This window comes from Prionailurus bengalensis, chromosome E4 (genome assembly GCF_016509475.1).
Source record: "Prionailurus bengalensis isolate Pbe53 chromosome E4, Fcat_Pben_1.1_paternal_pri, whole genome shotgun sequence".
Taxonomy (NCBI): domain Eukaryota; kingdom Metazoa; phylum Chordata; class Mammalia; order Carnivora; family Felidae; genus Prionailurus; species Prionailurus bengalensis.
Window position 1 is genome coordinate 5,174,578 of NC_057360.1, and position 17,189 is coordinate 5,191,766.

Genomic DNA, 17,189 nt, shown 5'->3' on the forward strand with positions numbered 1-17,189 from the left:
TTTAAACAAATTGCTTTACACACACGCACTTCCCACGAGTTCTGCTTCTGTAGTTGAACTCTGACTGCTAGAAATACTGATTGTTTGAAAGCTGTGGTGACCCTTGGGCAAATTAAGCAGCTTATGTTGAACATGAAAATCACACTTTAAAACTTAAAATTAAAACTTAGAGCATCCGCTCCTTGTTTTCAATGTAACAAGTTGTACATTTCATGTGTGACTCTACTGCTAGAAAAACTTCTGGAATACGCTGAAGGCAGATCATTTAGGACACATTAAGCCTTTTGTGCATAAGCGAACTATAGCCATCTAAGGTTTCATATGAGCAGTTTCACGCAAAATAATATTTGACACGTTTATACACTTTCAAAAAATTTACTCACATTCTTAGGAAGGATGTTAACAGCCAAAGTTAGCTTCATTTTAATTTTTTAGAACACCATAGAAGAGCATATAGAGTACCTTAAGGTAAGTGCAAACACCTTAACGTTAATTTTGTAATATACAACGGATATGAGGATATTCGTCTTGGGGCAATTCAAAAACATTCTTCGGAGCTTGAATTTGATGATACATACTATGTGCTTTGTACGTCTTGGTCACACGCACACTTGCAATGTAAGTATATATACATGCTCTCTCTACATAAATATATATACATCCCTACCCTACAAGCTTTGGTTCCTCCTAATTATTCTTTGGTGTTCTTTCATATTTGTTAAGTGTTTCGTAAATACATTGTTTATAGATCCTCATGTAATGGAAATAGCTCAAAACTAGAATACTGAAGAACAATAGCATCAGAACAAAGAGGAAAGCAGCAACCAGGTAGCCACTGGGACTGAAACAAGAACAGAAGAAAAACCAGTCCATTAGAAGTCATCATTCACTTTGGTTGTGAATTTATTTAGTCAGACAACGTTTGAATGGCTAGCTCCTATGCCACTGATAGCAAACAGAGATTAGTAAGACAGCCTGTCTACCCTCAGGACGTTTGCCTCTTAGTGTTCAAGGTGGACCAGGGAGGAAAACAGAGTGTGGTGAATGAGAGAAAGAAACATGAAATTCGCTGGGGGGGGGGGGTGGGGGGGGGTGGGGGGGGGAGGGCAGACATCCGGAAGGCCTTCCAGTGGTGGTGACCTTTGAACAGAGTACTGGTGGGAATAGGATTAGGAGCGTTAGAATGGGCTCCCTGGATAAAAATGCCTGGCAGTGGGGGCAGGGGGAACACCTGGGCGTCTGACTCTTGACTTTGGCTTGGGTCATGATCTCAGGGTTGTGGGATGGAGCCTGGAGCCTGCTTGGGATTCTCTCTCTCTCTCTCTCTCTCTCTCCCTCTGCCCCTCCCCTGCTCATGCTGTCTCTCAAAAAATAAAAATAAATTGGGGCGCCTGGGTGACTCAGTCCATTAAGCATCTGACTTTGGCTCAGGTCTGTGAGTTCGAGCCCTGCGTCAGGCTCTGTGCTGTCAGTTCAGAGCCTGGAGCTTGCTTTGGATTCTGTGTCTCCCTCTCTCTCTGCCCCTCCCCTGCTCATTCTTGTTCTCTCTCTGTCTCTGTCTCTGTCTCTGTCTCTCTCTCTCTCTCTGCTACTTTCCTCTGGGTACCAGGCCTCTTCACCTGGGACTCTGCATGGGTGCCTCCCATCAGGGCGGATTTATTGCTTGAGCCAAACACTGTGCTCTTTTCTATTTGGTGTCCTGTTATCCGACTTCAGTTTTTGGTTCCTTTTTAAGCCATAATTATTTATTTGCAGTGTTAAAGTTTCCCCAGGTCCCTCCTTACTCAGACCTTCCTTCTATATGGATATGAGCTTAATCTGACTCCAGTGAATGGTTTCCTTCTTGGAGGAAGTTAATTAACTGACTCAATAAATTACCTGATATGAGCCAGGTCCTGTGGTAGTACCTGGATAAACAATGATAAGTAAGAATAGACATGGTCCCCATCCTTAGAGAGCTTACATTCAAGTGGGGACATAATCGTTAATCAGTGATGAGAAAATAAATAGAAAATTTTATTTGCGACAAGAACTAAGTAGGAGAGAGATACAACACAATGAAAGCTTACTATAGCAGGATTTAACCTGGTGATAGGGTCAAGAAATGCCTCCATTTTAGGGAAAATATAATTATCCTAAACTATGAAGAATTAAACGGAAACGTAGTTGGTAAAGTTAAGTAGGAAAGAGGTAAGGAAGAGTTGCCAGATGGAAGAAATCGCACCTGTGAAGTTCCTGTTTCGGGACAGAGTATGGAGAAAGTTGGGAACTGAAAGAAGGTCGGTGGCTCTAGAGCGGAGAAGATGGCGGGAGCATAATGCAAGATGAGATTGGCAAAGTAGGTGGGGGCCAGATCATGGTAGGTCTTCTAAGCCTTGTTGTGGAGTTACCATTTTAAGGAAAAAAAAACCCTAAGGGTTTCAGGCTATAAAATTAGCATTTGAAAAGATCACTTTGGCCCCAGCGAAGGAAATGAACTAGAAGAAAATAGAACTGAATGAGGCAAGATGTGTTAGGTGTCTACTGCAGCTGTTCCCATCTGAGATCATGGTAGCTTGGATTGGAGAGGTGGCAATAGGCTTGGTGGGAAGCGGACTCATTAAAGGGCGGTTCAGGAGATTGAATGAATGAGAATCAGTGACTGGATGAGCTGGGGGAAATAGAGAAATGAACGTGAGCCCTAGGTTTTTTGGTTTTTCGTTTTTGTTTTTGTTTTTTTGGTATTTTATTTACTTATTTATTTATTTTTTCTTTTTGACTTGTAGATGTTTGGCTTGTACAGTTCAATGTGCTATTTCCTGAGAGAAGGAACACAGGAACACAGGGTTGCTGTACTGTTCATCTCCTGAAGGCACCATTCATATTATAGCCCATGTGAATGGATTCTCTTGGAGCTGTGCAGAGACAACCTGCAGGGATGTATGCAATTACCCCAACAGATCGGTTTTAGAGTGGGACAAATAATGGAGTAAGGGAACGGGTGATAAGATCACGAGACCACTTTTGGACATGTCCAGTTTGACCAGTCTTTGAGACATCTAGAACAAGACGTTAAGTAGATGGTAGGATCTTTGGCTCTGGACAGGCCAGAGATGTGATTTGGGAGTCATGCGTATATAGACAGATGCTTACTGAAGCCATGAGTACGGCTGAGCTTGCCAGAATGAGAAGCTCACGAGACCAGGGCTGAGCCCTGGGCAAAGTCAACATTTACTGGCTGCTGAAGGAGGTTGAGGCTCTCTTTACTTGAGAGAGACTGGCTATAGAAGTTTAGGAAAACCCATAAAGCAATACAGCAGTCAAAGGAAGAGTCAACACTGATGAAACAGGAAATAAGATGAGGGCTGGTAAATATCAGGTTCCGTGCAGGCCAGTTCCGGTTCAAGATGGTGACATAGGAGGCTCTTGAACTCACCTCCTTCCACCATCACACCCATGCCACAGCTATCTGAGGAACAGTTCTCTCCAAAAGAAATCCAGAAACTAGCTGAGCAACATCTACACATTGGGTGAATGAGAAAAAAATCCACCCACATCGAAATGGGTAGGAGTGACTAGAACACAATCTGACCATAAACCCCACACCCAGCACAGCAACACACAACCAGGAGCTTGTCCCTGAAGCCTGAAGGGTTTGGACCCAACATCTAGAGTCTCAATCTACAAGAGTTCCACCTGAGGGACAGGCCCCCCAAACACTTAGCTCTGAGAGCCAACCGGACTTGTATCTATGAGACCCACAAGGCAGCGCAGAAAAGGGATCCTGAGCGCTTGCAGGAGCTAAGCCCCCCTCAACCCTCAGCCCAGAGAGAGCAGACTGAAATGCCCATGTCCTCATCTTTCCAGGAAGAGGTCTATTTGCTTATCTTACAAGTTATGGTCTGGGGTTCAGGCTCCTGATTTAACGCACATCAAGGGACTGACTGAAATCCTTTCCAGACACTTGGGAGCATGGCAAGTGCCATCTTAACGTTCTCTCTGCTTCTCCTTCGACCACTGGTATCTCTCTGAAAGGACCTTCTGCACATGACCGGTGGCCCCAGCTTCTATGGCTGCCATGCAGGGGACACCCCCTTTATCACCTGACTCTGGTGGTCAGGAGAACTTACATTCACTAGTCCTATAGGAGTGTGACAAACTCCATTTAGCAGGGACAGAGGGAACAGACAGGGACACCCATCTCCCAGTCTTTTCCCTGAAAGAGGTCTATTTGCATACTTGAAAAGCCACTGCTTATGTGTCCAGTTTCCAATCAGCTTGCATCCAGGTGCTGACTGAGGTCCTCTTCTTTGGGAGGCTGACAGGTCTTGGCACACCCTCAACTATTAGAAAACCCTCAGAATTAAGAAGGCACCTTGGATAGGGGCACCTGGGTGGCTCAGTCAGTTAAGCGTCTGACTTGGGCTCAGGTCATGAACTCACGATTGGTGGGTTTGGGCCCCGCATTGGGCTCTGTGCTGACAGCTCAGAGCCTGGAGCCTGCTTCGGATTCTGTCTCTCTCTCCCTCTCTCTCTCCCTCTCTCTCTCTCTGTCCCTTCCCCCACTCATGTTCTGTCTCTGTCTCAAAAATAAACATTAAAAAAAAAAGTTTAAAGAAAGCATCTTGGACAGTCAAAGGTTTGAGAGACAACCAACAGCTAGGGCCAGACTGAACAGTAAGGTTCATCTCCTCCCTGAGACCAATCCTACAAGACTATTGAAAAGAGGCTGTCTTCTCTAAGTCAGAAGCCAATGCAGTCAAAGGAAATGAAGAAACGGAAGAAATTTGTTCCAAACAAAAGAACAAGAGAAAACTCAAGAAACAGACCTTGGCTTAACCAACTGAGCCACCCAGGCACCCCAAGGTTTTATCAGCTTATTTAAATTAAAAACTTGGGGGTGATTAAAAGCCTACGAGGAGGATCTAGTTGAGAGGAAAAGTTTAATATACAAAAGAGAGAAGAAATAATGGATTTGGAAGTTTCCTTAGAAAGTAAGAGGGTTCAAAGCACAGGAGGAAGAATTAAAGAGGAGGAATAAAATTTCTTTAACTGTAACAGGATGGAAAAAGGAGAGAATGGATATAGGTGTTTGCAGATTTATATGTTTGGAATCAGGAATCGGAGTGTTCCCGGGTGCTGGCTTCTAATTTCCCTGGAATGGTGGAGACAAGCTCATCTGATGGTTGTTAAGTAAAGATGGTCCAAGGAGGAAGCTAACTAGATAAGGTCCGAGGTCGTTATGGAGAGTAGAGACGTTGGTTGGCCAGAGAAAGATAGGAAGATTCTCAGGTAGTGTTGGTGACCTACATGAAGTTGGTGATTAATCTGCCCTGTTGTGTCACTTTCTTTACCGACACTTGGCCGTTCAGGTGTAATCACAGAGCGCTGTGGGGCGCTAAATTCTAGAAAGGTAAGGAGATACTAGTGCTACTGAAGGAATAAAGTGTAAGAAGATACTAAATAAAAAAGGAGAAGTTGAAAGTAGAAGTGGAGGTCCCAATGGGAACAATGAAGAGCTGTGGTGAGTATAGCTGGAGTAGCAAGCTGGAAGGTCGGAGAATGGGATGTCTGGGCGGATGCTTCGGGAAGCAGAGACATTCTGACAGTAATGCCAGTGTCCTCAGTGTGACTATGGGAGTGGGTGGTGGAAACACAGCAGAGGAAGAGGACACTCAGGATGAGGAAAGGCCTTGATGTTGGCAGGGTTAGCCGTGTGGGCACAGATGGTGGGGACTGACATGGAGGTGGAAACAGCATGGCAGGGCCAAGGTCATCAATGAGTGGAGAGGACTTTGGGGAGGATGCGGCAACACAGAGAAAGGACGGAGGTACAGCGGATGCCATGAGCCTCAAAGGGTGGGTGTTGAAAAAGATACGTTTTAGTTTTGTTTTAGAAGAACCGGGATAAATAAGGATCCAACAGTGGTAATGGCGCTGCGAGGCACCTGGGGGTCGTTGGGAAATAAACAGCCAGCACTCTAGAGGGCTGAAGGTGAAGGAGTGTCCTGGGGGCGGGGGAGAGGGAGATAAGAGGGGGGAGCTCAGAGGATGGTTGAGGATTTAGGTGAGTTTGCTGGTTAAATGGTAGCAACTCCAAAGGACCCAGTGGAAAATCTGGGGAAGTGGTTGAGCACTGGGCCAAAAGGCAAGGGAGCACTAAATGTCTGCCTCCTACAGGCTGGTCTTCAGCCAATGTTTGCTCATGAAAAGGGCTTTCTCGCTAGGAAAATGTCCACCACCAGCTAACCCCTTCTCTCCTCTGCCGCCCCCCTTCAGGGCTCACTAACCTACAGACTGTTCCCTAGGCTGCACCATATGCCCTGGCTGCTAAAATCCCAGCTACTAGGAGGTGAGCTGGGGCGACTGGGTGAAATCCTCCTTCACTGTCTTCTGTCCTCTCCAACTCACCAATGCCCCCTTCTGATGGTGGATACTTGGGTGGACGGATGTTATTAATATTCATCGAAATCAAACATACCAATCGAATCCTCATTAGGAAGGGAAGTCACTGCCAAACGCTATACATGTTTCCCAAAGTCACTTTGAAATAACACATGGCTCATCTCATTTGTAGGTTATTTACACTATTGATCTCCCGTTGGTACAAAACATCAAGGAGTCAGTAATGTTTGAAGTAGGGCCGTAAGTAACTTAATTGTTTGTCTTCCATTTTTTAAAATTTTACAAAAACCAGGCCCAGGACAGAGACCCCAGGGTGAGCATGAAGACTCTTTACTCTGCCCTCCTGGGAAACTCAAGTTGGGTCCAGGAAAATGCCTTCGCTACCTGTTTCCCGGATGCATAAGAATATGGCCAGTGGTCAAGGGCGGACCTGGGGTCATTGGGGGCACAGCCAGTGTCTGCTCCCAGTCTCCACCACTGCAGCCTACAGTCTGGCCCTTAAGTGGGGTTGAAAGAGGCGTTGGATGGGAAGACAGCAGGCACTGGGGGATGAAACAAAAGGGGACCCCCAACTGCAGTAACAATTCTCAGAAACTCCTTCCAGCCGCATCCCTGGGATAATTGATACATACAATTTTAGGGTATCACATATAGGGCAGAAGTATTAGGGTCCCAGGGAAATGGGGGAGAGAGGTTTTTCCTTTTTTTAGCTGCCACCCTTGTCTTTTACAACTTCCCTCATTAAAATCTGATTAGGCGCCGGGCATTACCTGGGAATCATTCCGAAGGTCTCTATTGCAAAGATAGTTGTTAGGTTACAGAAACTGCAAATCAGAAAAATAATATTAAAGATGAAATTAAGTGCAATATATTAAGACTCTGTCCAAATTTTTACGGTAATGATCAAATCATGTATAATCCTAATTAAGGTGTCAATTTCTCGGTAATGGAGAGACTAGATGCATTTGCATGACAGCCATGATGATTTTTCCATACGTGTGACTTGGCCTGCTTGCTGTATAATTTCTCAGAGCTTGTCAGTGCGATTTCATGGTCCTCTTAACAGCTTTGCATCGTTTTGATGGTGGGTCCCGAGGCAACAGCAATAATAATAATAATAATAATAATAATGTTTTACTGAGCATTAGTACTTATTGAAAACGAATACTATCTGAGTGTTTCCTTTGTACCAGGCAGTGCACCAAATACCTTCCATGAATTATCTGCTGAATCCTCACAGGAACCCTTTCTTTTAGATGAAGAAACTGACGCTTAGATAGGTTAGGCTACTTGCAAAAGTTTACACAGCTGTAAGTAGCAGAGCCGAATTCAGGTTTTTCTGATCGAAGAGCCTGTGATGTTCACCTGATGTAGGTTGACTCTTTCAAGAAGCTAAGAACGTGAGGAACTAGACATATGGAACTGTGTTATTAACTTCTAAAGTTAATAATGTAGCCGATTTCTTGGAAAGAGATAGAGTAGAGCTAAATGAACATTAATGATATGACTGCACCTATCTTCATGTGGGAGAAGAGAGAAGAAAGGAACTTAACTTGATTGAGCAAAATTAGGGATTTTTACCCAGGCCTTTCATTTGATCCTCAGAATACTATTAAGAGAGGAATTATAGACTCATTCGACAAATAAAGAAATAAGCTCAGAGACTAAGCAATTTGCTTAAGGAGGCATATCTGTCAGTGGCAAAATTCGGTTTCGAGCCAAAGTAGATTCTAGCCTTCAAGGTCCATCCATGTTGTAGCAAATGGCAAGATTTCCTTCTCTTTTTACGGCCGAGTAATATTCTGTTGTATTTATATACCACATCTTCTTTATCCATTCATCCATTGATGGACACATACATCATTTCCATGTCTTGGCTACTGTAAATAATGTCACAATGATCAGGAGGGTGAATCTTTTCAAGTTAGCGTTTTCATCATCTTTGGGTAAATACCCAGGAGAGGAACTGCTGGATCACATGGTAGTTCTATTTTTAGCTTTTTGAGGAAACTCCATAGTGTTTTCCACAGTGGCTACAGCAATTCACATGCCCACCAATAGTGCACAGGATCCCCTTTTTCCCACATCGTTGCCAATACTTGTTATCTCTTGTCTTTTTGAGAACAGCCATTTGAACAGGTGTGAGGTGACATCTTGTTGCTCTTTTGATTTGCATTTCCTTGATGATGAGTGACGTCGAGCACCTTTCCATATGCCTGTTGGCCATCTGTATGTCTTGGAAAAATGTCTATTCAGATCTTCAGCCTAGTTTTTAAATGGATTGTTTGTTTTCGTATTGCGTTATATGAATTCTTTGTATATTTTGCAGATTAACCCCTTATTGGGTGTGTGATTTCCACAGGTTGTCTTTTCATTTTGTTGATGGCTTCCTTTGCTGTGCAGAAGCTTTTTAGTTTGGCGTAGTCCCACTTGTTTCTTTTTGCTGTTTTTTTTTTTTTTTTGGTGTCAGATTCAAAAAATCATGGCCAGGACTGAAGTCAAGGAGCTTCCTACCTATGTTTTCTCCCAGTTTTATGGGATAAGGCCTTACATTCATGTCTTTAATCCATTTTGAGTTAATTTTTGTGTATGGTGTGAGACAGGGGTCTAATTTCATTCCTTTGCATGTAGCTGTCCAGTTTTCCCAACACCATTTATTGAAGAGACTGTCTTCCTCCCTGCTGCATATTCTTGGCTCCTTTATAATAAATTAATTGACTATATATGTGTGGGTTTTTTCTGTCCTCTCTATTCTGTCCATTGATGTATGTGTCTGTTTTTATGCCAGGACCATACAGTTTTGATTACTATAGCTTTGTAGGATAGTTTGAAATCAGGAAGGGTGATGCCTCTCACTTTATTCTTTTTTTTCAAGATGACTGGCTATTTGGGGTCTGTTGTCATTCCATTGCATATAAATTTTAGGATTGTCCTCGTTCTGTGAAGAATGCTATTGGAATTTTGATAGGGATTACATTGAATCTGTAGTTTGCTTTGGGTATTTTAACAATATTAATTATTCCAATCCATGAGCATGGAATATGTTTTCATTTATTGGTGACTTCTACAATTTCTTTCGTCATTGTCTTATAAAAATTTAGCCAAAGAGTTGAGTGTCTAGGTCTTTCAACTCTTTGGTTAAATTTATTCCTAGGAGGGGTGCCTGGGTGGCTCAGTCGTTTGAGCATCTGACTTCGGCTCAGGTCATGATCTCGCAGTTCGTGAGTTTGAGCCCCATGTTGGGCTCTGTGCTGACAGCTTGGAGCCTGGAGCCTGCTTCGGAATCCGTGACTGCCTCGCTCTCTGCCCCTCCCCGACTCATGCTCGGTCTCTGTGTCTCAAAAAATAAATAAACGTTAAAAAATTAAAAAAAAATTTATTCCTAGGTATTTTGTTCTTTTTGATGCAATTGTAAATGAGATTTTCTTAATTTCTCTGCCTCATAGTTCATTATTAGTATATAGAAACATAACTGATTTTTATATATTCATTTTGTTTCCTGCCACATTACTGACTTTGTTCATTAGTTCTAACAGGTTTTTTTTGGGTGGAGTTTTTAGGGTTTTCCAAATATAATATCATGTCAACTGCAAATAGTGAACATTTTGCTTCTTCCTTTCTGATTTGTATGCCTTTTATTTCTTTTTCTTGCCTAATTGCTCTGGATAGGACTTCCAATTCTATGTGGAACAAAACTAAAAGTGGGCATCTCTGTCTCTCATCTTTGTTCTTGATCTTAGGGGAAAGGCTTTCAGCTTCTCAGCATTCAGTATGATGCTAACCATGGACTTGTCATATATGGCCTTTATTATGTTGAGGTATGTTCCTTCTCCACTTTGTTGAGAGTTTTTTTTTTTAAATAATAAATTAATGTTGGATTTTGTCAAATGCTTTTCTGCATCTAGTGAGATCATCAGATGGTTTTTATCCTTCGTTTTGTTAATGTGTATCACACTGATTAATTTGCAGATATAAAATCATCCTTGTATCCCTGGGATAAATCCACTCGATCATAGTATATGGTCCTTTTTAAATGTATTGTTGAATTTGGTTTGGTAATATTTCCTTGAGGATTTTTGTATCTATGTTCATCAAGGATAATGACCTATAATTTTCTTTTCTCGTGGTATCTTTGTCTGGTTTTGGTACTAGTAATGTTGGCCTCATAAAATGGGTTTAGAAACATTCTTTTATCTTGCATTTTTCAGAAGATTTTGAGGAGGTTAGATATTCTTTAAATGTTTGGTAGAATTTACCACTGAAGCCATCTGGTCTTGGACTTTTGTTGAGAGTTTTTTTTTTCTTACTGATTCACTCTCCTTACTAGTAGTCAGTCTAATCAGATTTTCCTTTTTTTTTTTTTTATTTGAGAGAGAGAGAGAGAGAGAGAGAGAGAGAGAGAGAGAGAGAGAGAGGAGAGGTGCAAAGGGAGAGAGAGAGAATCCCAAACAGGTCCCATGCTCAGCACAGAGTGAGACACAGGGCCTGATAACACCACCCTGGGACCATGACCTGAGCTGGACTTAAACAGATACTCAACCGACTGAGCCACCCAGGTGCCCCTGATTTTCCATATTCTTCATGACTCAGTCTTGGTAGGTTGTATGTTTCTAAGAGTTTACCCATTTCTTCTAGGTTGTCTAACTTGTTGGCATATAATTGCTTATAGTAGTTCTTATGATCCTATGTATTCCTTTGGTATCAGTTATAACTTCTCTTTCATTTCCAATTTTATTTGAGTCCTCTCTCTTTTTTCCTATTGAATCTAGCAAAAATTTTGTCTGTTTTGTTTACCTTTTCAAAAACCAACTCTTAGTTTCTAGTGTCTTTTCAGTCTCTATTTCCGCTCTGATCTTTGTTATTTCCTTCCATTTACTAACTCTGGGCCTTCCTCTTTTTCTAGTTCTACGAAGTGTAAAGTTAAGTTGTTTATTTGAGATTTTTCTTCCTTCTTGAGGTAGAGGATTTCCTTCTTTTTTATGGCTGAATAATACTCCATTCTATACTTATATATACCACATTTTCTTTATCATTCACTCATTAATGGGCACTTAGTCTCCCTCCACGCCTTGGCTATTATAAATAATGCTGTCATGAACATGGGGGTGCATATATCTTTTTGGGTTCCCTCTTGCCTTGTATGATGTTGTCATGTTTTAGTGTAACTCATTTATTGGACTTTGTAGAGTGGAGTAGAAATTTTATTCAATCCCATGATTATCCCTTTAAATAAATGCTAAAACTATTATAATAAAATATTTATATTCACCTATAGTTTGGATCCACGATCTTCACACGAAACACATACATTCCAGAATGGTCTACGGGCCAAACTAAATGGTTATAGTTAGACTTGTTGATAATCTCATACGGTTGATTCAAGTCTCCCGGTTTTCCAATAGCATAAGAAAAACAGTGTTTATAGTTCTGAACAGGAAACAAAGACAAAAACCTTAGGGTCGTTTTCTAGGGGAAGAGGTGTTGCAGATTATAGGAGAGAGGAGAAAGTATGTGATAGCTAGAGGGGAGAAGGGAATGATCTGGAGAAATACACTTATGTTTGTTGGGCAGCATTAAGGGATGGTTTTAATCATGAAATTAAAGTGAAACCAGTCAGCATGGGTATGCTTTCCTCCAACCACCAGTCAGACGTCAAGGTGGACAGTTGGATTTAATGAGGGTTGTGATTTAGCCACACAAGTCTGAAGAAGTGTGAGGAAGGAGGGAATTCAGGGTACATATCAACAGAGTGATAGAATTATTGACCATGGAATTTAAGCTGAATAAAGAGCAAGAGAACCTGGGGGTGGGGTGAGGGTGGTGGGGTCACTGGATTGAAGGTCATTTTGAGGTTGAAGGATTGTCCAAAGGATTGTCACAGTCAAGGTTCTAGGGTTATGTTGCTGGAAGGGTTGGGAGTGGTGGATGGAAAGTGGAATGCTTAGAGCTGGGAATATAGAGGATAATACACATTTTTTGTATATATATCTCTGTCTTGACATGCACAGATCCTGATATAGAAGTAAAGTAACATTCCTGTTGTAGGACTTACATTTTACAGGCTCAGGTACTGTATAGGTCCCTTTTATTCACGAGATATGATTTGATTTTCCATATAACATAAATTAATTTCAATTCAAGAAAGTTCGATTGAAAAGATGGAAAATATTATAGTATGGGACTGATAGTTGGCATTCAGAAGTGGTCTTTTCGTTGTACAAAAATTGAAACTTCAGGTGCTCTTTAGAAAGACTTACTCTCAATGCTTCAACGTGTTTGTCAGGTATTTAATAAATCTGCAAACACAGGTTTCAGCAGAAAAAAGTTAAAATTTTTGGTAACACAGGACCAATGGAAGGTCAAACAGGAATAAGATGAAGCACTTTTGAAATCATAATACTAATGCAATAGAAAAATTGGATGTGAGTTGCAGAAACAAATTTAAATCCAGAATGTTTCCATCAAGCTTTTGTTAATGCTGAAATGCCAATTTAGTTATTACAAATAAAGTTTTCTGGGTAATAATTCCCTTACCTCAGGTCCCCAGACTTCTTCTAGTGGGAGGTGCTTGTTAAGCTCAATCATTGACTTCCATGTCTGGGCTTCATTTAAACAACCACTCTGTCAAATAATTGTACATATAGGAAGTTAAAAGACAAACAAATGAGCAAAGAAAAAAAAGAGAGAGAGAGAGAAACCGAGAAATCTACTTTTAACTGTGGAGAACACAATGATGGTCACCAGAATGGAGGTGGGTGGAGGAGATGGATGAAACAGGTCATGGGAATGAAGGAGTGTTCTTGTCATGACCAGGATGGAACTGTTGAGTCACTATATTGTGCACCTGTAGCAAATATAACGCCGTAGGTCGACTCTACTGGAATTAAAATAAAAAACCTAATAAAAAATTGCGCACACACATATGTTTTGTATATATACACATGTTTTGTATATAAATTCATTCCTAATATTTAATATATTTAATGTCATTGAAAAATGTATATTTATTTATTTTTTCATTCCTTAAACGTTTGCTGATATAAAGGGGAACAACTGACAGTTGTATATTGACCTTGCAGAAAAGGGAAACTCACTTATTTTAAGTGTTTCACATGAAAAGTAATGTTATCGGTGAATATGACCATCTTATTTCTTCCTTTCCAATTCTCATGCTTTTAATTAATTTGCATTGTATCATTTGCCTTGTTACAGAGATCGGACACAATGTTGTATAGAAGTGGTGATGACTGACACCCTCATTTCACTCCTGGCTCCAGAAAGAAGGCTTTCAAATTTTCACCACTAAGTAAGAAGTTTCTATAATTTTTTTTGTAGTTACATTTTATTAGGTTAAAGAAGTTACCATATACTTATAATTTTCTACGATTTATTTTGGTGCTATTCTTTATTTTTTTTAAGTAGGCTCCACTCCCAATGTGGAGCTTAAACTCATGACCCTGAGAATTCCAAGGTGTATTTTTAAAATAATGTTACATATGGCTACATATGTACATAATGTTAACCTAATGGCTTTTCAACTATTATAATAATCCATGCTTAATGTTCTTTATTCTCTTAATATAGTGGCTCTCTTTGATTTTCAAATGATATTCCAGCTCTTCATTTATAAAATAAACAAAACTTGTCAGGATGTGTGATTTAAAAAAAAAATTTTTTTTTAATGTTTTTATTTTTGAGAGAGAGAGAGAGAGAGAGAGAGAGCGAGCGCATGAGCGGGAGAGGGGCAGAGAGAGAGGAAGACACAGAATCCAAAGTAGTCTCCAGGCTCTGAGCTGTCAGCACAGAGCCCAACGCGGGGCTCAAACTCACAAACTGTGAGATCATGACCTGAGCTGAAATCAGATGCTTAACCGACTGAGCCACCCAGGCGTCCCTTTTTCTTTCTTTATTTCTAAAAAAAAAAAATTTTTTTTTTGGCGGGGGGGGGGGGGGGATGCGTGATTTTTAAATATATTGCCGAGTTTGATTTACCAGTGTTTTGGTTAGGTGCCTTGTATCTGTGGTCATGGGTGAGATTGGCTCATAATTTCCTTTTCTTTTAAGGTCCTCGGCGGGTCGTCCTGCATTCATAAAATGAATTGGGAAGTTGTCTTCTCACTTGAATACTCTGGAGTTTTTAGAAAGCTGAAGGAAAAAATTCCTTAAATATTTGGTCGACTTCATCAGGAAAGCCATCTGGGATTATAGATGTCTGTTTATTGCTTAGAATCCAAGAAACTTTGGTAAATTGTGTTTTTCAAGGCGTTTGTCTATTTTATCCAATTCTTCATTGTCAAATTTGTTAATATAAATTTGTTTATAGTAACCTCTATCATTTGGGCTTAAAGTGGTGATATTCTAATTTTGTCTCTCTCTCTCTCTCTCTTTTTTGTTTTTTTTCATTTTTCAACTGGAAAACTTTTATAAAGAGATGTTTCCCCTTATCTACTATTTGGTTACCCATTGGGATGGCTCATTTGCAGAAGGTAGTAGAAATATTTGTGTCCTTGTCTTTATTTGCCAGTGTTTAAAACAAGGAGTTGGTTTTCTAATCATTCTCCAAAGGTATCTTTTTGAAAAAACCGTTTTAACTCATAGGTTTAATGCATTTAATGGGTCTTGGCAATATTGCGGTAATTACCCTTAATGAAGCTCTGATCGTCCCTTCTCCAGCCAGTAGGAACCTCTTCATGTTCACTTCTGATTACTTTTGACATGACCCTAGGAGTCTTTGATACTTCCTTGCTAACGGGTATGTCAAACTCTCCCAAACCCATCATGTACATTTCCTCCTCCAGGCTTGGAATCAGCTATTTAAGAATTTCCAGTTCTTTTTAGTGGGAGATAATATTTCAAGATAACCACCTGGGTACTGAGGATACTTCTACCGATTGGTTATGCTTCTAGGGATTTTACTGGACAGCCTAGGAAAAATTTCTCTCTCTATGAACAATACATTTCTATCCAGATCACACGAGTTTCTAATACCTCACGAGTTTACATGGAGTCCTATTCAAATTCAGGATTTTTTGTCTAACTTCTTCTATTTTACATACGTGTCTCCTTGCTTTTATACCAAAACACTTGATGAAGAATGATAGTGTTAGAATATCTCACATTACATACCTCACAACATCAGAATAACTAATACAAATATTGCCACCGCTATTGTGATTACTGAAAGCAGTTATATTTTCCCTCTGACATATGATCTTAACATTCTCCTAGCATATTTTATAACTGTATTATACCTATATTGTCAGAAAATACATCCATTATATACTATTCTCTTTCCCTTTTAACCCTCGCTTTGCTTCAGCTTTATAAGTAACTCTATAGTATGCTTTCCTCTAGTTCTTATGTTGCTACCTCTTTAGTATTAATTGTCATTGTTTGAAGGTTATTATTTAATAAGTTACTCAGGAAGGACTCATGGGAACAATATCATCTGATTTTTTTACATGTTAATAGCAGTTTGTGCCTTTTCTAGAGTCATTGGTTTTGCTGAATAGAAAATCCTTGGCTCAGTGTTTATTTTCCTTTAGTATCTTAAATATTTTACTCCATTTTTTCCTGGCATAAAGCATTGCTATAAAAATGTTAATTTTATTTTATTTTCCTTATATGTAAATTGCTTGCTTTTTTGCCTACATGGTCACTTGGGTTGGCTGTTCTGATATATATACATATCATAAATATATATATATATGATATATATATATTAATGTTTGTTTATTTTTGAGAGAGGCAGAGAGAGAGTGGGACACAGAATCTGAAGCAGGCTCCAGGCTACACCTACAGAGCCCGGTGTAGGGCTAGAATCCATGAACTGCGAGATCACGAAGTAAGTCAAAGTCAGATGCCCAACTGACCGAGTCACCCAGGCGCCCCTGTTCTATATTCTTGAGTATATGCTATGCTCTTTCCATATGAAGCTTCAAGTCTTTTTTCTTGGCCAAGGGTGGGAGAGATGTTTTCTTGAATGATTAGCATTGGTTTTGTTCCTTTGTTCTGGTTTTCTTTTTCACGGAATTCTTTTGGGTCTTTGCTTATCTTCAGTATTTGTCACTTTGTCTAAAATCCGTTTTATCCCATTGTTCATTTCTTTTTACTTTAAAATTTTTCCCTGTTAATTTCACCTGTGTCTTTTAAAGCATTACCTGTTGTTTACTTTCATTTTTAAAGGCTATTTTCATTGCATATGAAATTTTAGATTTGGAATTTATTTTCTTTCAGCAATTTAAAGATATTTTTACTCAAAATTTTCTGGTTTGCATTATCTCTATAGAGAAATCAACTTGAAGACTTATAGCTACTCTTTTTTTTTTGCTTTGGCTGCTTTTGAGGTTCTCTTTGTTTTTGATTTCAGAAATTTTACCATAGTGTTTCGGGATACAGATTACTTTTTTCTGTGCCTCGATGTCTTTTTCAAGTTTGGGAAAATTTTGCTTCTGCCCAACTCTCTCTCTTCTCTGTTTTTAGGACTCCACTCCTTAGATGTAGACATTGAGTCTCCATTATGTTCTTGTCTATATTTTCAATCAGCTTATCTCCCTGTGTATAATTCTGGGCATTTCCTTCTTTTTTTTAAAATTTTTTTTAATGTTTATTTATTTTTGAGACAGAGAGAGACAGAGCATGAACGGGGGAGGGGCAGAGAGAGAGGGAGACACAGAATCCGAAGCAGGCTCCAGGCTCTGAGCCATCAGCCCAGAGCCCGACGCGGGGCTCGAACTCACGGACCGCGAGATCGTGACCTGAGCTGAAGTCGGACGCTTAACCAACTGAGCCACCCAGGTGCCCCT

The 17,189-nt window shown here is 40.2% G+C and overlaps 1 protein-coding gene across 2 annotated transcripts in view; it reads right to left on the reverse strand.

Moving 5' to 3' along the window:
* Positions 1-392: 392 nt before the first annotated feature.
* CATSPERE (catsper channel auxiliary subunit epsilon) overlaps positions 393-17,189 on the reverse strand; it is a 198,455-nt gene continuing 181,658 nt past the window's right edge. The window contains exons 19-22 of one of the 2 annotated variants that reach the window (XM_043567779.1): positions 12,919-13,005; positions 11,654-11,811; positions 7,155-7,208; positions 393-841 (exon numbers count right to left, since the gene is read on the reverse strand). In XM_043567779.1, coding sequence (XP_043423714.1) covers positions 688-841; positions 7,155-7,208; positions 11,654-11,811; positions 12,919-13,005 — 453 coding nt within the window. In that variant the 3' untranslated portion in view covers positions 393-687. Of the gene's footprint in view, positions 842-7,154; positions 7,209-11,653; positions 11,812-11,839; positions 12,681-12,918; positions 13,006-17,189 lie in introns of those variants that run through there. The other variant, XM_043567780.1, reaches the window with a different exon arrangement.